This window comes from Macaca fascicularis, chromosome X (assembly GCF_037993035.2).
Source record: "Macaca fascicularis isolate 582-1 chromosome X, T2T-MFA8v1.1".
In the NCBI taxonomy this organism is placed as follows: Eukaryota; Metazoa; Chordata; class Mammalia; order Primates; family Cercopithecidae; genus Macaca; species Macaca fascicularis.
The window spans coordinates 87914361-87936837 of NC_088395.1; the positions used below are offsets into that span (position 1 = coordinate 87914361).

At 39.2% G+C, this 22477-nt stretch overlaps 1 protein-coding gene across 3 annotated transcripts in view; it reads left to right on the forward strand.

The window, feature by feature from the left end:
- Positions 1-8828: 8828 nt before the first annotated feature.
- LOC102122782 (TLR adapter interacting with SLC15A4 on the lysosome) overlaps positions 8829-22477 on the forward strand; it is a 130166-nt gene continuing 116517 nt past the window's right edge. For 2 of the 3 annotated variants that reach the window (XR_001487996.3, XR_010584524.1), the window contains exon 1: positions 8829-8984. Coding sequence is in view for 1 of the 3 variants with exons in the window: in XM_005594029.4 (XP_005594086.1) it covers positions 10106-11011 (906 nt within the window). In the remaining 2 variants the exon portion in view is untranslated. Of the gene's footprint in view, positions 8985-10064; positions 11129-22477 lie in introns of those variants that run through there. The other variant, XM_005594029.4, reaches the window with a different exon arrangement.

Here is a 22477-nt window from a genome sequence, read left to right on the forward strand (position 1 = left end):
TGGGAGTCATGGACCAATAGTTGGGTGAATGTTTTGCTGCACCCATCATGGTCTTTATTTATTACAAGTTATTCTCTCTTATGGACACTTAGTACCGTACCCAATAACATAAATCACAGTGTTAAAAACAACAGCAACTAGTCAAATGGTCCATAATTTTCTTTTTCTTTCTTTCTTTTTAAAATTTGTGTAAATTTATGGGGTACAAGTGCAGTTTTGTTGCATGAGTATATTGCAGAGTGGTGAAGTTGGGTCTTTTAGTGTGTCCATCAACTGAATAATGTACACTGTACTCATTAAGTAATTTCTCATTGCCCACACCCCTCCCACCCTCCCATTCTTCATAACTTTCTTTTTAAAAACAGCCTGTTGTTATCGTTGTTTCTTAATACCCAAGTGAAATCACTAATCTACCAGACCAGGTTTTATGCAAAAGCAATGCACTCTTTCCAGGCTGAGATCAAACCTCATTCCTGTTTGCAGTTATCATGGCATCTGGTACATAGCAATCATGTAGCGTGTTTGTCAACCATTTATAATCATGTCCACATCTTTCAGTTTTCATTCTTCTCTAAAAACTTTGCAGAATCAGGTTCTAAGTCATATAATCGTCCTTCTTAAACTGTACTATCCAATGTGATAACCACTAGTCATATGTGATTATTGTGCTTTTGAAAAGTCGCTAGTTCAAAATGAGATGTGCCATATGCATGCAAATCATACTGGATTTTGAAGACTTAATGTGACAAAAGAATAAGTAACATTTTTTTAAAATATTGACTACATATTGCAATGACATTTTGTAAATTTTGTGTCAAAACTTTAGTATCTTTTTTTAAGTGGCAACTAAAAATTTTTTAATTTGATATGTGACTCACATTATATTTCTGTTGGGAGGCATTGTTCTATAATATTTCTTTTATCCCCATCAAAATAATTCATCTAAACGTTAATTCATCTAAGAAATGTCTCATCTAGTTCATGTCCTTTGTAGGGACATGGATGCAGCTGGAAACTATCATTCTCAGCAAACTATCGCAAGAACAGAAAACCAAACACCGCATGTTCTCACTCCCAGGTGGGAATTGAACAATGAGAACACCTGGACATAGGAAGGGGAACATCACACACCAGGGCCTGTTGTGGGGTGGGGGGAGGGGGGAGGGATAGCATTAGGAGATATACCTAATGTAAATGACGAGTTAATGGGTGCAGCACACCAACATGGCACATGTATACATATGTAACAAACCTGCACGTTGTGCACATGTACCCTAGAACTTAAAGTATAATAAATAATAATAATAATAATTTGGGGAATTAAGACCTGGTGATAAATGAACTACGAGCCCCAAAGCACTCTGTAACCATATTCTTAATCAAGAAGATAATTTACCAAATGTTAATCTAAAGATGACATCTGAAATTTTGATTATGAGATAATGTTTATTTAAATTTACATATCAGAAATGCTGTGCCACTTCAATCTTAAATTCAGAAAATGTGGTTTCTTGGGAAAAACTAGTAATTTAAAACTGTTGTTTTTATATAAAAAAAAGAAATGTCTCATCTATGCAAATAAATTGCTTCTTAGAAATCAACAACGAGTTTGCCCTTCTTTTAGGTTGCCTTGCCTTCTTGGATGATTTTGGCCATTCACTCACTGACATTTTTGCTCTCTTGTACTAAACAGGATTCTCCCGTCCTCCTCCCTTCTTGAGGGCATACTTTGTAAGCTGCCGTTTCCTTCTGGGAGTTGTCCTTTTGGTTTCTGAAATAGCAGGTTCAGTTGTCCCTGTCTGTCCTACACTTCCTCTTCCTTTTTCCTGTCTAAAAGGGACCTCTGTCTTAAATGCTTGCTTCCTCTTCAATACATTCATATCTCATTTTTTCAGCCTTTATTTTTGATTGTAACCTTGTAAAGTAGTGAAAAATAGGAACAATATTTACAGAATTTGTGCAGTTTGCCAAATGTGGGGAATGGAAATAGAGAGTGAAGGGCCAAAGAACCTCAACTCCAAACTTTTGGGTTAAGCATATTTATAATCTATGGTTCTACCACTTAATAACTATGAATCTTGGGTAAATTACTTCCTCCAGTGTCAGTTTCTTTATTGTTAAAAAGAGGGTGGTGATGCCAACCTAAAAGCATCATTGTGAAGATTAAAATAATTGAGTACGTAAAAGTGTTTGGTAAACTGTCTGACACGTTGTAGGTAGTGCAGAAAATGATAGTAAGTTTTGTTGATGATAACAACTGCCACACTCTCCATATTGCTTGGAAACATATGCATGAATAAGACAAAGCATTTACCTTCAAGGAACTCACAGAGTGATGGTAAGATTAAGTAAATACAATTAAGAGAAACAAAACTAGGCTAGGTAGGTTAAGGCATGTATTTTTAAAGAACTGAAACCTGATGGATGTATATAGTCAGCCAGGAAATTATGAGAAGGAAAACATTTCAGGTTAAAGGACCGATAATGAAGCAATATGGCAACTGGAGCTTTGGGAGCAAGTGGAGGAAAAGATGAAGGCTGAGGAATTAAACAAGGCAAATCACAGAGGCTTTCAGGTTTCATATTGTATTTTGATTTTTAATCATTGGAGTTTATTTCCTGTTTTTTAGAATTGTGGATAATCACAACTGGCAGATTTGCTGCGAAGATTAAGAGTAGAAGTTTCCTAAGAACATCGTTCACTTATGAGACACTCAATAAATTGAGTCTATGCTTATTATTAATTGATGGGTGATCAGAAGCCATTGAAGAGTTCAGAAGGTTTGTGTGAACGGTAGACCAATCTAGGATGGCAATTGGATTGGAAAGAGGCAAGGTTGGAAGCAACTACAACAATCCAAGAATGAAAAGTCATGAGATAAGTGAAAAGGCAGAGATTCTGAGAACAGGGTATTGCTACAACTTGATTGAGCTGGAGGTAGGGGTGAGGATGGCAAAAGAGGTAGATATAACATATAAAGGAGTCTATGTTAGAAGCAAAAAGTGTTCCATTTTCCCAACACCTCACCAGCATCTGTCATTTTTTGACTTTTTAATAATAGCCATTCTGCACTTTTACACGGTTGGTGAGAAGGTAAATTAGTTCAACCATTGTGGAAGACAGTGTGGTGATTCCTCAAGGATCTAGAATCAGAAATACCATTTGACCCAGCCATCCCATTACTGGGTATATACCCAAAGGAATATAAATCATTCTATTATAAAGATATATGCACACGTGTATTTATTGCAACACTATTCACAATAGTAAAGATATGGAATCATTCAAATGCCCATTAATGACAGACTGGACAAAGAAAATGTGGTGCATATACACCACAGAATGCTATGCAGCCATAAAAAGGAATGAGATTATGTCTTTTGGACCTGGAAGCCATCATGATCAACAAAGTAACACAGGAAAATAAAACCAAACATCACATGCTCTCACTCATAAGTGGGAGCTGAATAATGAGAACACATGGACACAGGGAGGGGAACAACACAAACTGGGGCCTGTCAGTGGGCAGGGGGAGGTGAGCATCAGGACAAACAGCTAATGCATGTTGAGCTTAATACCTAGGTGATGGATTGATAGGTGCAGCAATACGCTGTGACACACATTTACCTATGTAACAAACCTGCGCGTTCCGCATATGTATCCAAGAACTTAAAATAAAAATAAATAATAATAATAATAATAACAATAGCAATTCTGACTGGTGTGAGATGGAATCTCATTTTGAATTTGATTTGCACTTCTCTAATAATTAGTGCTATTGAACATTTTGTCATATGCTTGTTGGCTGGGTGTATGTATGCCTTCTTTTGAAAAGTGTCTGTGTCATTTGCCTGCTTTTTAATAGGGTTGTTTGTTTTATGCGTGTTACTGGAAGTTCCTTACAGATTCTGGATATTAGACCTTTGTTGGATGCATAATTTGCTAATATTTTCTCCAATTTAATAGGTTGTCTGTTTACTCTGTTTATAGTTTCTTTTGCTGTGCAGAAGCTCTTTAGTTTATTTAAGTTCCATTTGTCAATTTGTGTTTCTGTTGAAATTGCTTTTGGCATCTTGGTCATAAAATCTTTGCCAGGTCCTTTGTCCAGAATGGAATTTCCTAGGTTATCCTCCAGGATTTGTATAGTTTTAGGTTTTACATTTAAGTGTTTAATCCATCTTGAATTAATTTTTTATATGGTGTAAGGAAGGGCTCCAGTTTCAGTCTTCTGCAGATGGGTAACCAGTTATTCCAGCACCATTTATTCAATAGGGAGTCCTTTCCCAATTGCTTGTTTTTGTCAATTTTGTTGAAGATCAGATGGTTGTAGGTGGGTGACATTATTTCTGGAGTCTCTATTCTGTTCCATTAGCCTATGTGTCCTTTTTATTGTACCAATATCATGCTATTTTGGTTACTGTAGACTTTTAGTATTGTTTGAAGTTAGATAATGTGATGCCTCCAGCTTTGTTCTTTTAGCTTAGGGTTGCCTTGGCTATTTGGGCTCTTCTTTAGTTCCAAATGAAATTTAAAGTAGAGTTTTCTAATTCTGTAATGAAATTGGCAGTTTGATAGGAATAGCATTGACTTGGTAGTTTCATAGGAATAGCATCGAATGTGTAAATTGCCTTGAGAACTATGGCCATTTTAACAATATTGATTCTCCCTACCTAAGAGCATGGAATGTTTTTCCATTTGTTTGTGCCATCTCTGATTTCATTAAGCAGTATTTTGTAATTCTTGTTGTAGAGGTTTTTCACCTCCTTGGTTAGCTATATTCTTAGGTATTTTATTCTTTTTGTGGCTATTTTGAATGGGATTGCATTCTTAATTTAGCTTTCAGCTTGGATGTTGTTGGTTTATAGGGATGCTACTGATTTTTGTACATTGATTTTGTGTCCTGAAACTTTGCTGAAGTTGTTTATCAGATAGATCAAGGAACTTTTGGGCAGAGACTACAGGGTTTTCTAGCTATAGAATCATATTGTCTACAAACAGGGAAAATTTGCCTTCCACTCTTCCCAATTGGATGCCTTTTATTTCTGGCTCTTGCCTAATTACTCAGGCCAGGACTTCCAGAATAATGTTGACTAGGACCAGTGAGAGAGCGTATCCTTGTCTTGCTCCAATTTTCAATGGGAATGCTTCCAGGTTTTACCCATTCAGTACAATGCTGGCTATGGGTGTTTCATAGATGGTGCTTATTATTTTGAGGTATGTTCCTTCAATGCCTAGTTTGTTGAGGGTTTTTAACATGAATAAATATTGAATTTTATGGAAGACCTTTTCTGCATCGATTGAGATGATCATGTGGTTTTTACTTTTGGTTCTGTTTATATGGTGAATCACATTTATTAATTTGTGTATGTTGAATCAACCCTGCATTTTAGGGATCGTGGTGGATTCGCTTTTTGATATGCTGCTGGATTTCGTTTGCTATAATATTAACAGTATTTTGTCGATGATTTTTGCATCTATGTTCATCAAGGATATTGCCTTGAAATTTTCTTTTTTTGTTGTGTCTCTGCAAGGTTTTATATCCACATCACGCTGGCATCATTAGTTAGGGAGGAGTCCATCCTCCTCATTGTTTTTGAAATATTTTCAGTAGGAATGATATCAGCTCTTTTTTATGCATCTGGTAGAATTCAGCTGTTTTCATCTGGTCCTGGGCTTTTTTTGGTTGGTAGGGTTTTTATTATTGATTCAATTTCAGAACTTGTTATTGGTCTATTCAGGGATTCAATCTCTTCCTGGTTAAATCTCGGGAGGTTGTATGTTGCCAGGAATTTATTTCTTCTAAGTTTTCTGGCTTGTGTGCATAGAGGGATTCATAGTGGTCTCCGAGGGTGTTTTTTTTTTTTTGTTTTCTATTTCTGGAGTATCATTGGTAATGTCCCCTTTGTCATTCTGATTGTGTTTCTCTCTCTCTCTCTCTCTTTTTTTTAATTAGTCTAGCTAGCAGTCTAATTTCTTTCAAAGAACAAGCTCCTGGATTCATTGACCTTTTGTATGGTTTTTCTTCTCATTTTTCTTCAATTTAGCTCTGATTTTGGTTATTTATTTTGTCTTCTACTAGCCTTGGGTCGGTTTGCTCTTTCTCTCTTCTTCTTCTTCTTCTTCTTCTTCTTCTTCTTCTTCTTCTTCTTCTTCTTCCTCTTCTTCTGCTTTTTTTTTTTTAATAAGTTTCATTATGTTTCTGGTATAGGATTGTGACATACTTCCTCATTTCACTGTGAGCCATTCCCTTGACTCTAAGCTAAATTAGTGCACTATTTCTTACAAGAGGATATCTTTGACAACCTAAAATAATTAGGTTGTTATTGCATACAAAATTGTAACCTACTCTATAATATGTTTGTGATAATAATTTGTAATGGTAAAACTATAAAAAAAGCCATATTGATAATTGTAGACAAAAATGTGAACTATATAGATATTTTGCTTATGCTTCCTACTCTACTTTGGCAGTTTGTATCTGGGTGTAAAATCACTCTAAAAATCGGATACGACATTTGTGAGACTGGGAAAATACATTATAAAGAAGGTAGTAAAGATTTTTCTTCTTTTGTGTGTGTAAACGTTTTTTTCGTTTTTTTAATTATTCAAGTAATACGTGAATACATGCTCATTAGTACAAGAATTCAAACTGTATGTAAATATGTACAGTAAAAAGTTACTCCAGTTACCTCCTAACACTCTCCCTCCAGAGGAAGCTACTATTAAGAATTTGATTTGTATCCTTTTCCGCCAACATGGTTACACCTATTAAGGTAACTAAAAGGCAGAAAAACTCAGTTTAACAAAGAAGTTAAGCATGCTTTCATTGAAGGTGGGCTGCCTGGGTTAAAACCCAGACTCTGCTACTTAACATAGTGTGATATTGGTCATGTTATCTAACGTCTCTGTGCCTGGGTTTTCTCATAGGTAAAATGGGGATACTAAGAGCTTCACAGACATGTTATGAGGATGTCTTTAGCATGTGCGAAGTATTTAGAATAGTGTCTGGCATATAGTGCACACAATTCATCATGGAATCATGATGCATATATTGTTTCACAGCTTGTATTCTATACACATAGGGGAAACGTAGTGTAGCCATTAAGAGCATGAATTCTGATTCTGAATCCAATTATCAGGTGCAAATCCTAGTTCTATCATTTACTAGCTTCATGACTGTCAGGAAGTATATAACCTTCCTTTGTCTTTGTTTCCTCTGTAAAATGGGGGTAAGAGCTTTAGCTCTAAATTAAGTAGTATATATAGGACATTTAGAATGACTGTCATGTAGTAATTACTCAGTAGATGCTTATTATTATGTCATTGAAAGCACTCAGTTTATTATTTAATGTTATAGATATATTACAATTAATTTAACAATTTGTAGTTGATGGTCATTTAGATTACTTCTAATTATTAATTGTTACAAAATATTCTGGTGTCCATATTTTAACTAAAAATGGAATTACCATTTGACCCAGTCGACCCACTGCTGTGTATCTATCAGAAGGAAAATAAATTGTTATATCAAAAGGACACCTGTACATTTGTGTTTATCACAGCACTGTTCACAATAGAAAAGTCATGGAATCAATCCAAGTGTCCATCAATAGATGATTGGATAAAGAAAATGTGGTATATACACACAATAGAATACTACCCAGCCATAAAAAAAAAGAGTGAAATCAGGCCGGGCGCAGTGGCTCACGCCTGTAATCCCAGCACTTTGGGCGGCCGAGGCGGGCGGATCACGAGGTCAGGAGATCGAGACCATCCTGGCTAATCCGGTGAAACCCCGTCTCTACTAAAAACTACAAAAAACTGGCCGGGCAAGGTGGCGGGCGCCTGTAGTCCCAGCTACTCGGGAGGCTGAGGCCGGAGAATGGCGTGAACCCGGGAGGCGGAGCTTGCAGTGAGCTGAGATCCGGCCACTGCACTCCAGCCCGGGCGACAGAGCGAGACTCCGTCTCAAAAAAAAAAAAAAAAAAAAAGAGTGAAATCATGTCTTTTGCATCAGCATGAATGGAGTTTGAGGCCATTATCCTAAGTGAAATAACTCAGAAAGAGAAAACAGAATACCACACGTTCCTACTTACAAGTGGGAGCTAAATGGGTATAAATGAGCATACAGAGGAAAATAATAGACACTGGAGACTACAGAAGGGGGCCAGGTTGGGAGGGGTGTGAGGGTTGAAAAATTACCTGTTGGGTACATTGTTCACTTTTCAGCTGATGCGTATGCTAGAAGCCTAAACTCCACCACTGCACAATATATCCATGTAACAAACCTGCACATGTACCCCATGAATCTATAAATATTTTTTAAAAATTAAAATAACTTTGTATCTACCTTAACGTGTATGAAAAAAAGCTAGTGCCGGCCGGGCGCGGTGGCTCAAGCCTGTAATCCCAGCACTTTGGGAGGCCGAGGCGGGCGGATCACAAGGTCAGGAGATCAAGACCACAGTGAAACCCCGTCTCTACTAAAAAAAAAATACAAAAAATTAGCCGGGCGCGATGGCGGGCGCCAGTAGTCCCAGCTACTCAGGAGGCTGAGGCAGGAGAATGGCGGGAACCCGGGAGGCGGAGCTTGCAGTGAGCCGAGATCACGCCACTGCACTCCAGCCTGGGCAACAGCGTGAGACTCCGTCTCAAAAAAAAAAAAAAAAAAAAAAAAAAAAAAAGCTAGTGCTATTAACATTTTCCCATTCTCATTGTCACTGAAAACTTGAATAAACACTTTCAAGATCCTCTTTTGGATCATTACCATACTGTACACGTGATCAATCCACCTCATTTTCTTATTAGTTTGGTTCAGTCCCAGGATGTGAGTGGAAAGCAGAACAATTTGTGTGGTTAAAGCTTTATTTCTGAAGAGTAAACGAAATATGAAAACTACATGAGCCAAACAGGATTTCTTCTGTGTTTGCACTCTTGGAGTCTCAGAAAAACAAATCTTTAGGTATCCTGATATTTGAAAAAGGTAAGTCTAAAATCTTACATATTTTAGTTCTTTTTTTATTTTCTTCACAGTAGGCTTTAAATATGAATATAAGTGCATTTCTTGGAAACAGTTACAACAAAAGTGTTGTCTTATAAGAGGAAAATTGTATCTTGAATCAAGTCTGCTTTTTTCTTTCATGCTTTTATAGTGCTTATAGAGAAAATTGGAAGTCTAAAGATTGCCAGTTGCACTAAAGAGCCACACAAAAGTCTGCAATAAGTGCTAAGTAAGATTTTAATACAAAAGAAGAGAGGAGAAGAAAGTGAGGAGGAGTTGAGGGAGGGAAAGGGAAAGAAAAAGAAAAAAGATTGGTAATGAAATTGACAAACGTGTTTACATTTACATTATTTTTTAAATTGACAGAGAACATTGTATGCTTTTATTATGTACAACATTTTGGAGTGGTTAAATCTAGCTGATTAACAAATGCATTATCTCACATAGCTCTTACCACAGAAATGATAACTATTCATCTACATTATTCAAAAAGTAAAGTGGCTATATTTATGTTTTCAATCAACAAATTTGCATGAGTCCAAACTATATAAAAATTTCCACATCTTATATATGTTCTAAGGTATAGTAATTCATTTCAATCTGTGACTCAAATGACATTAATTAAAAGGATAGTTAAAACCAATTCCTTGACAGCAACCTTCATTTTAACTAGACTCTTTGAAGATAGAAAATTTATCATTTCTAAATAAACCCTTAGACATAGTTGAATATAATAATTATACATTTGTATGTTTGTACTTCTAACACTTTCATGTGCACCGTATAATATTATACTGACAATAATCCTGTGAAGAGTCATTAAATGATGTGCAGTATCATCATTTAATTGCTGAAAAATTTGAGACCGCAAAATGTTAAATAAATTGGCTTATGTTAAAAGTTCATGGCAGAATGGGAACCCAGGTTTCCTTATTCCTGGTCCTATTTCCTATCCTTTGAGCAACACTACCTCCCTAAATTACTTTTGTTTCACGTAGGAGATAAATCGTTATTTTGACATTTTAAATGTACATTGCCTTAATGAGTTATTTTATATTACAGGAATATACTAGGCACTTACTTTGTAAAACTTGTCTAACAAAATGCTTGGAGAAGCTTTCTTAATTGATCTTCTATACAAAGAACAGAAATATGCAAAATTTTGCAAACCATTTATGTGTAAGAAGACTGAAAAGGAAACTTGGAAAAAGAAGATTTTAGATAGAGAAGAAAATTCACTTTCCTCTGCTGAGATGGAAAATCAAGAAACAGCTAGGAAAGAAAGTGTAACAGAGCAAAATGATGATACAGATCAAATAAAATCTGTGGATGAAACAACCGTAGCAAAATGCAAAGGTATACCTCTTCCAGGAAATGTGTCAGTTGCATTGCCCATTTCAAAGAGAGAACAACATGATCAAAGACAACCAGATTTATGTAGATCATGGTTGTGTATGAGTATTTGCCACAATTATCCTGACCTACAGATTGGAGGTGACGACATGAAGAACATATGTGATTCAGACTGCTTTATGGAACACACACATAATGATGTTTTTAATGGTCCCCTTTTATTTTCAGTTGGTATGCCACTGGGTCATTCTCCTGTCATTGGGCCTCTAGAGACATTACCTACCTCAACATTATTGAACGGGGATGAAAGCCAAGAAAAAAGTATGTTGTTTCAAAAACAGCCCCTCTCTAATTCTATGCTTAATACTTATATGGAAAGAAAGGTGGACGAGCTCTACAAACAATTATTGGAAGAAAATCTCACCAGATGCCACTCTATAACCAATCTTATGGCTTCCAATTTGCTAATGAATACTGTAAATTACACCAGCCTTCAAATCTCTCAAGAGCAGAACGTTGAATTATGGAAAGATCAGGAAGCTATCCTACACTCTCTACCACTATGTAATCTCTGTAACAGTTCTCATGGAAAGAGTTCTGAATTCAGTACTCCTAACTTACAAATATCAAACCAGACAGTTAGGGAACTTCTATGACATCTACAGTAGAAACCAAATGTAGGTTGTTTGGACATACTTAAGGGACTGCAATAACAAGAGTTTTCTCTGGCTTATCATGTCACATCTAGCCTTCTTTGAGGTGTGGTTATTATAGTTTTTTTTTTTTTTTTTTTTTTTTTTTTTTTTTTTTTTTTTTTTTTTTGAGACGGAGTCTCGCTCTGCCGCCCAGGCTGGAGTGCAGTGGCCGGATCTCAGCTCACTGCAAGCTCCGCCTCCCAGGTTCACGCCATTCTCCTGCCTCAGCCTCCCAAGTAGCTGGGACTACAGGCGCCCGCCACCTCGCCCGGCTAGTTTTTTGTATTTTTTAGTAGAGACGGGGTTTCACTGTGTTAGCCAGGATGGTCTCGATCTCCTGACCTCGTGATCCGCCCGTCTCGGCCTCCCAAAGTGCTGGGATTACAGGCTTGAGCCACCGCGCCCGGCGGTTATTATAGTTTTTGAGAAATGATTTGTCCCATGGTACATCTGAAGTCTTGTAGGAGACAACTATAGTAACTACATTTTTGAGTGCATGTTCTTAAAGTGTTGATATTTTAATTGTTGCCAGATTAAACTCTGTATGTGTTTACCTATTTAATTTTCACTGGCACCCCGAATCAATTACCTCAGTGTCACACAGCTTTATTTACAACAAAAATGGGATGAGGAGTGGATTATTGCTCTAAGATACTGAGGACAAGTAGAAGGTATATCAGAGAGGGACATTTATTTCCCCACAAAATTGCATTGATACTGACAATCAAAATAGTCTAGGGGAAATAATGATATGTAGTTATGGATATGGATATGTATATCTGGATATCTATATGTGGATATCTATATATCAAGATTGAGTATGGGGACATATAAAAGGAAATACTTTAAACAAAAGTCAAATTTAAATGATATTTGAAAGAAACATGGAAGGGGGGCTTAAGGAAAAATGGAAAATTCCTAAGTACCATTTGTATTGAAACTTGGTGCTTTGGAACTTACCTGGAACGAGCATTAACTGTTTTATATGACTGTTATCCCTGGTTGTTTTTAGGGATGGGAGGAAACAAAACATACAGGTAGAGTGAAGAAAGCAGAGTACCACCATTTAGAAATAAAAAGCCTCTCAGCAACTTATTACACAACAGATTATCCTCAATCATGATCCTGGCTTAGAGTGAAAGGCAGCAGTGTATTATGGAAATTTTCAGATCTAAATTAAATACATTGACAAAATATATCTAAAGTAACAGTATAATTTATTGCAGACTTGGAAAAAAGCTTCCACCCTTTTAATAGAAATAGGAAGATGATCGGCATGCACTTGTGTGTTGTAAAATAAAATGGTATTAATTTCTGTTATAGAATTCTTATGATTGTGTTATGCATTAATAAGATTTGTGCATTGACAATCACATATTCCCTTCCAATTTTTTCTTGGGTCTTTGATTAACTCTTGTAGAATGAGTCACCATAATGCCCTAATAGCTTGTTCTTTATGATCACACAATACTTAGTTTATTTTCACCCTCTTCAAATGTATGCGAACTAATAATAAGTACCCCTGATTTGTCTTCTGTTTTTCTCTTTATTGCTCCCTTCCACACAATCCTCTACCATAACTGTCCCAATCAATTTTTATCATTCAGACATTTGATTCTGAAGTGACAATGAGTAAGAGTTTTGGAAAAACTAACTCAGTATCTTTAGATACTGAAAAACAGTTGTATGTATATTGTCTTTTATGCTGTTAAATTTCAGCATTTTAATAGAAGAGTTACTAAAATTATGAAATACTAATGTCAAAATTTACAAAAGTGAATTCAATGTCATGGGACAGTATTACTAGTGTGAATGGTTTTCTTAGGTACAGTAATATGTATTAATACTTTATGAAGCAGTTATATTCATAAAGTGTTGAAATTACATAGTAACATATAAAAAGCCACAGTATTTAGTATTTATTAAATTTATAAATATATTTAATTACACTCTCATATTTAAAATTTCCCCCTCTTTATCTGTGTCATCAAAATATTTATCATCTAAAGATACTCACTTATGGTTAAAATGGTTTAAAAATATAATGCAATTCTTAAGTAAGGAAGGATGATGAATTTGGTGTTATGTTTTATCCTGACCTCATACCTACCGACTTTAGTGCTGGAATGAAATATGCGTATGACGTTGTGATTTATCACAGTTTGGCTTTAAGTAGTCATTCTTCATTCTGTTTTTCACCATGGGTATTATTCATATGACCACAATGTTCCCTTTCAAAACATTTTTTGAAATGTATGGAATAATAAATTTCTTTTTGTCTCACATTTGCAGAAGTTGAAAGTATTAGTTTTGTGCTTCTATGAATATATGAAATGTAAATGATTCATTCATTGGGGAGGATCATCATGTTTTCTGGTAGGAAAAAAAGTCGAGGAGGTTATGAAAGATGTTGAATACAATGTTGTTCCCTGCTTATATAGAGTTTAATTTACACCCCGTCTTTGGATTTCAGGTCACTATTGTGGGTCCCAAAGTAGATTTGACAAAGTCTAAGGTAGTTTTCTGTCAGGAGTGTCCTTTAAACATCACACCTATTTAAAAGATACAGTCTATACTGTACTTCTGGAATTTTCAGGCTCATTTTGTCTCATAGGTTAGTCCTCAAAGGAAGCCAGTCTCCCCGAGGTTATTAAGACTTGATCTGACACTGTGATGCTCCATTCAAGGTTTTAAGCAGAGTTTCTGGGTCTTACTAAAACTTGTTTTTGGAAATGGAGAAACAAAGTAAATAGTTCCTGCTTGAGCGATGGAAGTATCAAATACCATGAATTTATTTTCCTGTTAAAAAATTAAAGAAATATTTTCATAAAAAAATTTACTTTTAAGAGGTAAATGGCTAACTTAGCATTATTACATGATGTATGCGTGGATGAAGGGTGGAGAGGTGACTTGATGTGAATTAGTGTGTAGGATAAACTGGAATAATGTGTAGTTAAAGGAATGATTTTTTCTAGCCAACGAAGAAAGAAATCAACAAATTAATATCAACAGATATCCATTAAATCAAATTAAGTGTGGTTTAATGTTTTCATAACTAGTCATTTGCATGGAAATTTAGCCAATCAACTATGTACGTGTGAAAATCCATGAAAAATGAAATAGTAATTCGAAAGCAAAATAGTTATCACAGTGTTAAAATTAAGCTAGGTGTCCTTTTATTCCCCAGGGGCAATTTGGAGCTTTTGCTCCCCAATTACATTGTTATGTTCTTTTCCTCAAGGTCTAGTAAATTTGTGAAAACGGCCTTGTTATTACACATTGGTTCAGTATTTGTTAGGGTATAAATATACACCATAACTTGGAGTTTTATGAAATAGTCTCTAAATAATTACATTTAAGATCATATCTGTAAAGCAATGTGAAACAAATTAAGGTATATTGACTGCAACTTAAAAAATACTGAATCATTGTTATGGGAAACTGTCTTTGAATTGTTCTGCTATTTCTATTTAAAGCTGAGAAACTTGTAGCTTACGGAATTTCTCAATAGTTCTGGTTCTATTTCCCCAAATGAATGGTGGCAGTTTACTATGAGAAAAATAAATTGTGAAAGACCTTGGTTTTGTCTGAAAGTGACCAAAGTCTTTTCCTGAATATACTATTTATCTTTTTTGTGTGTGTGTGTGTGTGTGTGTGTGTGTGTGTGTGTGTGTGGGATGAACTCTCACTGTCTCCCAGGCTGAAGTTAAGTGGTGCGATCTTGGCTCACTGCAACCTCCACTTCCCGGGTTCAAGCAATTCTTGTCTCTCAGTCTCCTGAGTAGCTGGGATTACAGGCACCTGCCACCATGCCTGGCTTTTCTTTTTTCTTTTTTTTTTCCTTTCTTTTCTTTCTTTCTTTTTCTTTCCTTTTTTTTTTTTATTTTTTGGAGACAAAGGGTTTCATCATGTTGGCCAGGCTGGTCTCGAACTCCTGGCCTCAAGTGATCCACCCGCCTCAGCCTCCCAAAGTGCTGGGATTACAGGCGTTAACCACCACTCCCAGCTATGTATCCTAATAATTGTAAACTGAACCCACTTTTGCTAAATAGATTTTGAATAGAATTGAAAAAGTTTAACAACTCAGGATCCCAGGGACTTGTGTGGGTCTACCGCTTTCATTTAAGTGTTCAGCTTTACTTTAGGGAAGTCATGTAATTGTATAACATCCTTGTAGTCTTCTGCTTAAGAGAAGCTTAGAAATTCATATTATAAGGATTTTAGTGGTATGGGACCGGCTTGTGTCTGTAGCAGATCTCCAAGGCCAGTTGAAAACCAAAAAAGAATTTTCAGATCTTTCTGTCTTTCATGTAGAAATATCTCCAGAGGCTGACTCTCTTTTCGGACTCAGCCCGCCTGCACCCAGGTGAAATAAACAGCCATGCTGCTCACACAAAGCCTGTTTGGTGGTCTCTTCACACGGATGCGCGTGACATTTTGGTGCCGTAACTCGGATCAGGGGACCTCCCTTGGGAGATCAATCCCCTGTCCTCCTGCTCTTTGCTCTGTGAGAAAGATCCACCTATGACCTCTGGTCCTCAGACCCAACAGGCCAAGGAATATCTCACCAATTTTAAATCGGGTAAGCGGCCCCTTTTTTACTGTCTTCTTCAACCTCTCTCACTATCTCTTAACCTCTTTCTCCTTTCAATCTTGGCACCACCCTTGAATCTCTCTCTTCTCTTAATTTCAATTCCTTTCATTTTCTGGTAGAGACAAAGGAGACACACGTTATCCGTGGACCCAAAATGCCGGCGCCGGTCACGGACTGGGGAAGACAGCCTTCCCTTGGTGTTTAATCATTGCAGGGACACCTCTCTGATTACTCACCCACGTTTCAGGGTTGTCTGACCACGCTGCAGGGATGCCTGCCTTGGTCCTTCACCCTAAGCGTCAAGTCCCACTTTTCTGGGGGACGGGCAAGCACCCCAACCCCTACCCTCCGTGTCTCTACCCCTTCTCTGCTTTTCTGGGGGAGGGGCAAGCACCCCGACCCCTTCTCTCCCTGTTTCCACCCCTTCTTGCTTTTCTGGGGGAGGGACAAGCACCCCAACCCCTTCTCTCCCTGTTTCTACCCCTTCTCTGCTTTTCTGGGGGAGGGGCAAGAACCCCGACCTCTTATTTTTGTGCCCCCTCTTATTTTTGCACCCTGACCTCTTATTTTTGTGCCCCAATACCTTAGTTCCACACCCCGACCCTTTTCCCGCTTTTCTGGAGGACAAGAACCCCTGAACTCCTTCTCTCTGTGTCTCTACTCTCTCTTTTCTCTGGGCTTGCCTCCTTCACCATGGGCAACCTTCCACCCTCCATTCTTCCTTGTTCTCCGTAACCTGTGTTCTCAAGAACTTAAAACCTCTTCAACTCACACCTGATCTAAAACCTAAATACCTTATTTTCTTCTACAATGCTGCTTAACCCCAATACAAACTTGACAGTAGTTCCAAATAGCCAGAAAATGGCACTTTTGATTTTTCCATCCTACAAGATCTAAATAATTCTTGTCATAAAATGGGCAAACGGTCTGAGATGCCTGACGTCCAGGCATTCTTTTACACATTGGTCCCTCCCTAGTATCTGTTCCCAATGCAACTCATCCCAAATCTTCCTTTTTTCCCTCCTGCCTGTCCCCTCAGTCCCAACCCCAAGCGTCGCTGAGTCTTTCTAATCTTCCTTTTCTACAGACCCATCCGACCTCTCCCCTCCTCGCCAGGCTGAGCTAGGTCCCAATTTTTCCTCAGCCTCCGCTCCCCCACCCTGTAATCCTTTTATCACCTCCCCTCCTCACACCTGGTCTGGCTTACAGTTTTTGGCTTACAGTTTCCTTCCACGACTAACCGTCCCCCACCTGCCCAGAAATTTCCTCTTAAAAAAGTGGCTAGAGCGAAATGCATAGTCAAGGTTAATGTTCCTTTTTCTTTATCCGACCTCTTCCAAATCAGTTAGCATTTAGGCTCTTTTTCATCAAATATAAAAAACCCAGCCCAGTTCATGGCCCGTTTAGCAGTAACCCTCAGACGCTTTTCAGCCCTAGACCCTGAAAGGTCAGAAGGCTGTCTTATTCTTAATATGCATTTTATTTTATTACCCAATCTGCTCCTGACATTAAATAAAACTCCAAAAGTTAAATTCCGGCCCTCAAACCCCACAACAGGACTTAATGAACCTTGTCTTTAAGGTGTACAATAATAGAGGCAGCCAAGTAGCAACTTATTTCTGAGTTGCAATTCCTTGCCTCCACTGTGAGACAAACCTCAGCCACATCTCCAGCACACAACTCCAAACGCCTGAACCGCAGCTGCCAGAGGTTCCTCTAGAACCTCCTCCCCCAGGAGCTTGCTGCAAGTGCCGGAAAGCTGGCCACTGGGCCAAGGAATGCCCGCAGCCCGGGATGCCTCCTAAGCTGTGTCCCATCTGAGCGGGACCCCACTGGAAATCGGACTGTCCAACTTGCCAGGCAGCCACTCCCAGAGCCCCTGGAGCTCTGGCCCAAGGCTCTCTGACTGACTCCTTCCCAGATCTTCTCGGCTTAGCGGCTGAAGACTGACGCTGCCCCATCGCCTCAGAAGCCTCCTGGACCATCACAGATGCTTTGGGTAACTCTTACAGTGGAGGGTAAGTCCGTCCCCTTCTTAATCAATACGGAGGCTACTCACTCCACATTACCTTCTTTTCAAGGTCCTGTTTCCCTTGCCTCCAAAACTGTTGTGGGTGTTGGCGGCCAGGCTTCTAAACCTCTTAAAACTCCCCAACTCTGGTGCCAACTTGGACAACATTCTTTTATGCACTCCTTTTTAGTTATCCCCACCTGCCCAGTTCCCTTATTAGGCTGAGACATTTTAACTAAATTATCTGCTTCCCTGACTATTCCTAGGCTACAGCCACACCTCATTGCTGCCTTTTCCCCCAGTTCAAAGCCACTTTCACATCCTCCCCTCGTATCCCCCCACCTTAACCCACAAGTATAAGATATTTCTACTCCCTCCTTGGCAACTGATCATGTACCCTTTACCATCTCATTAAACCCCATCACCCTTACCCCACTCAATGCCAATATCCCATCCTGCAGCACGCTTTAAAAGGATTAAAGCCTGTTATCACTTGCCTGCTACAACATGACCTTTTAAAGCCTGTAAACTCCTCTTACAATTCCCCCATTTTACCTGTCCTAAAACCAGACAAGCCTTACAGGTTAATTCAAGATCTCTACGTCTTATCAACCAAATTGTCTTTCCTCTGCATCTCAAACATACTTTCTTTACTATTTCTTTACACCCTTCATCCCAGCCTCTCTTCGCTTTTACTTGGACTGACCCTAACACCCATCAGGCTCAGCAAATTATCTAGGCTGTACTGCTGCGAGGCCTCACAGACAGCCCCCATTACTTCAGTCAAGCCCAAATTTCTTCCTCATCTGTTATCTATCTCGGCATAATTCTCTTCTTTTTTTTTTTTTTTTTTTTTTTTGTGAGACGGAGTCTCGCTTTGTCACCCAGGCTGGAGTGCAGTGGCACAATCAATCTCGGCTCACTGCAAGTTCCGCCTCCTGGGTTTATGCCATTCTCCCGCCTCAGCCTCCCAAGTAGCTGGGACTACAGACGCCCGCCACCTCGCCCGGCTAGTTTTTTGTATTTTTTAGTAGAGACGGGGTTTCACCGTGTTAGCCAGGATGGTCTCGATCTTCTGACCTTGTGATCCGCCCGTCTCGGCCTCCCAAAGTGCTGGGATTACAGGCTTGAGCCACCGCGCCCGGCCCATAATTCTCATAAATACACACTTACTCTCCCTGCTGATTGTGTCTGGCTAATCTCCCAAACCCCAATCCCTTCTACAAAACAACAACTCCTTTCCTTCCTAGGCATGGTTAGTACGGACAGAATTCTTACACAAGAGCCAGGACCGTGTACTGTAGCCTTTCTGTCCAAACAACTTGACCTTACCATTTTAGCCTAGCCCTCATGTCTGCGTGCTGTGGCTGCCACTACTTTAATACTATTAGAGGCCCTAAAAATCACAAACTATGCTCAACTCTCTACAGTTCTCATAACTTCCAAAATCTATTTTCTCCTCCCAAACAGCGCTCAGGGCAATGCTTATGCTGATAAGTTACCTAAAAAAGCAGCTAGCTTCCAACTTCTATTCCTCAGGGCAGTTTTCCTCCTTCATATTGGCCACTCCCACCTACTCCCCTCGCTGAAACTTCCACCTATCAATCTCTTCCCACACAAGGCAAATGGTTCTTAGACCAAGGAAAATATCTCCTTCCAGTCTCACAGGCCCATTCTATTCTGTCGTCATTTCATAACCTCTTCCATGTAGGTTACAAGCCGCAAGCCTGTCTCTCAGAATCTCTCATTTCCTTTCCATCATGGAAATCTATCCTCAAGGAGATCACTTCTCAGTGTTCCATCTGCTAATCTACTACCCCTCAGGGATTGTTCAGGCCCCCTCCCTTTCCTACACATCAAGCTTGAGGATTTGCCCCTGCCCAGGACTGGCAAATTGACTTTACTCACATGCCCCGAGTGAGAAAACTAAAATACCTCTTAGTCTAGATAGACACTTTCACTGGATAAGTAGAGGCCTTTCCCACAGGGTCTGAGAAGGCCACTATGGTCATTTCTTCCCTTCTGTCAGACATAATTCCTTGATTTGGCCAGTTTCGCCTCACACAGGGTCTCTTCTTCCACTGTGGATCCTCTACCTACATGTGTCTACCTGCTAATTGGACAGGCACATGCACACTAGTTTTCCTTACTCCCAAAATTCAATTTGCAAATGGGACCAAAGAGCTCCCTGTTCCCTTCATGACACCGACTGACAAAAAAGAGTTATTCCACTAATTCCCTTGCTGGTCAGTTTAGGACTTTCTGCCTCCACTATTGCTCTTGGTATTAGAATAGCAGGCATTTTAACCTCTGTCATGACCTTCCGTAGCCTGTCTAATGACTTCTCTGCTACCATTGTTATGCCCAGACCGTTTATTCCCCGAAGAAGACCACCAGAGTCCAGAGTCAAAGCTAAGCAGCAAGGATCTTTATTACAGGTTCGAACCTGGAACTCTCCCTCGCTCGTGAAACAAGACGGGCAGGAGAGCTCCCCCACTGAGCTCCGAGCAGTGTCATATAGTCTAAGAAAAGTGGGCATAGAGTTATTATACAAATCAGATATATGATTGGCTAGTGTTTGAACAAGGCGATTTGGCTAACTATGATTGGTTCCCGCCATTTCTGATATTTTGGTTCAAACTTTGAGGCGGGAGAGCAGGTTTATGGCAGCAAGAGTTTATCTTACTTAAACACGTCTTGTGACCTTGCCTCAGAACTTACAAAATCTCTGGTATGTGCAAAACAAAATCTCTGGTACGTGCAGAAAACCAGGTACTCACAGAACTTACGAAATCTCTGGTATGTGCAAAGATTAGAGAGCAGAACAAGGGTGTAGCGGGTGGGGGTCGGGTACACATCTATCTTTGTGTCCTTTCACCATCACAGACATATCGCAAACTTTATCAGTCTTTTATCTGCCCAAGTTGACTCTTTAGCTGCAGTTGTCCTCCAAAACCGCCGAGGCCTTGACTTACTCACTGCTGAAAAAGGAGGACTCTGTATATTCTTAAATGAAGAGTATTGTTTTTACCTAAATCAATCTGGCCTGGTATATGACAACATAAAAAACTCAAGGATAGAGCCCAAAAACTTGCCAACCAAGCAAGTAATTACGCTGAACCTCCTTGGGCACGCTCTAATTGGACGTCCTGGGCCCTCCCAATTCTTAGTCCTTTAATACCCGTTTTTCTCCTTGTTTTATTCGGACCTTGTATCTTCCGTTTAGTTTCTCAATTCATCCAAAACCGTATCCAGGCCATCTCCAATCATTCTATACGACAAATGTTTCTTCTAACGACCCCACAATATCACCCCTTACCACAAAATCTTCCTTCAGCTTAATCTCTCCCACTCTAGGTTCCCATGCCGCCCCTAATCCCGCTTGAAGCAGCCCTGAGAAACACCGCCCATTCTCTCTCCGTACCACCCCCCAAAAATTTTTGCTGCCCCAATACTTCACACTATTTTGTTTTATTTTTCTTATTAATATAAGAAGGCAGGAATATCAGGCCTCTGAGCCCAAGCCAAGCCAACGCATCCCCTGTGACTTGGATGTATACGCCCAGATGGCCTGAAGTAACTGAAGAATCACAAAAGAAGTGCAAACGCCCTGCCTCGCCTTAACCGATGACATTCCACCACAAAAGAAGTGAAAATGGCCGGTCTTTGCCTTAAGCAATGATATTATCTTGTGAAATTCCTTTTCCTGGCTCATCCTGGCTCAAAAAGCTCCACCACTGAGCACCTTGTAACCCCCACTCCTGCCCGCCAGAGAACAACCCCCCTTTGACTGTAATTTTCCTTTACCTACCCAAATCCTATAAAATGGCCCCACCCTTATCTCCCTTCGCTGACTCTCTTTTCGGACTCAGCCCGCCTGCACCCAGGTGAAATAAACAGCCATGTTGCTCACAAAAAAAAAAAAAAAAAAAATTATTCAGAACACTCCATGTATTAAGAAAAATTGGTTGGCTCTTCATGTATTAAACAAATATTTACTGAGCACTGTGATAGGTAATAGGAATAAATGGCGAACAAAAATGATGCAATTCCTGTTTTTCACTGAGCTTATAGTATAGATGATGTAAAAGCAGAGAGCAATAGTAAATCATCACAATCCAACATTAGGGATATGAGAAGTACAAGCATGCAGCTCTAGATCATTCCACACTGGTAGTTCTGTCTGCTTGTTCTGTTCATAATCTAGTCTGAATCTTGTATCCGGGACTATTTTGTTGGTGTAGACCAGTGTGGCTCTAATGGCCATTAAACAAGTTGAACTCTTTCCATAGCAGCTGATATGAAGCTGCTGCCCCAACCCTCCAAATCCTCCCATCATGAGAATCTTGGCAACTCTGGCTTCTCCCTCTGAACCTTTGTATCTTCTCATGATCCAGCATCTACACAGGCAAACATGGAGCCTCTAGTACTCAGCTCCAATACTACCTGTGGTACTTCCTGTCCCTATGAGTTGTTAAATATTTTGAGTCTCATTTCTGCTTGTATGTAGTTCATTATTGAGATACCCGTTTCAAAATCCTGCTCAATATCACTAGTATCCCTAGGCTTGGGCCTCACTTTTTTCATACAGTTTCTAAGTAAATGAAGACCTATTCCGGAACCTCAAACTTTGACTGGCTTTCCTCACTTTTACTCACCTTTCTTGATTCTCTTTTGCTTTGTTTTCAATCTTTATTGCTGTGTGCTTCTTTAAGGCCACTTGCTTCTTGATATACTGTACAAATGCAGGTTGACATGGAATTATTTATTGCCTGACACCTGTTGACCAAATTGAGATACTAAGTGATCTGAGAGGACCACA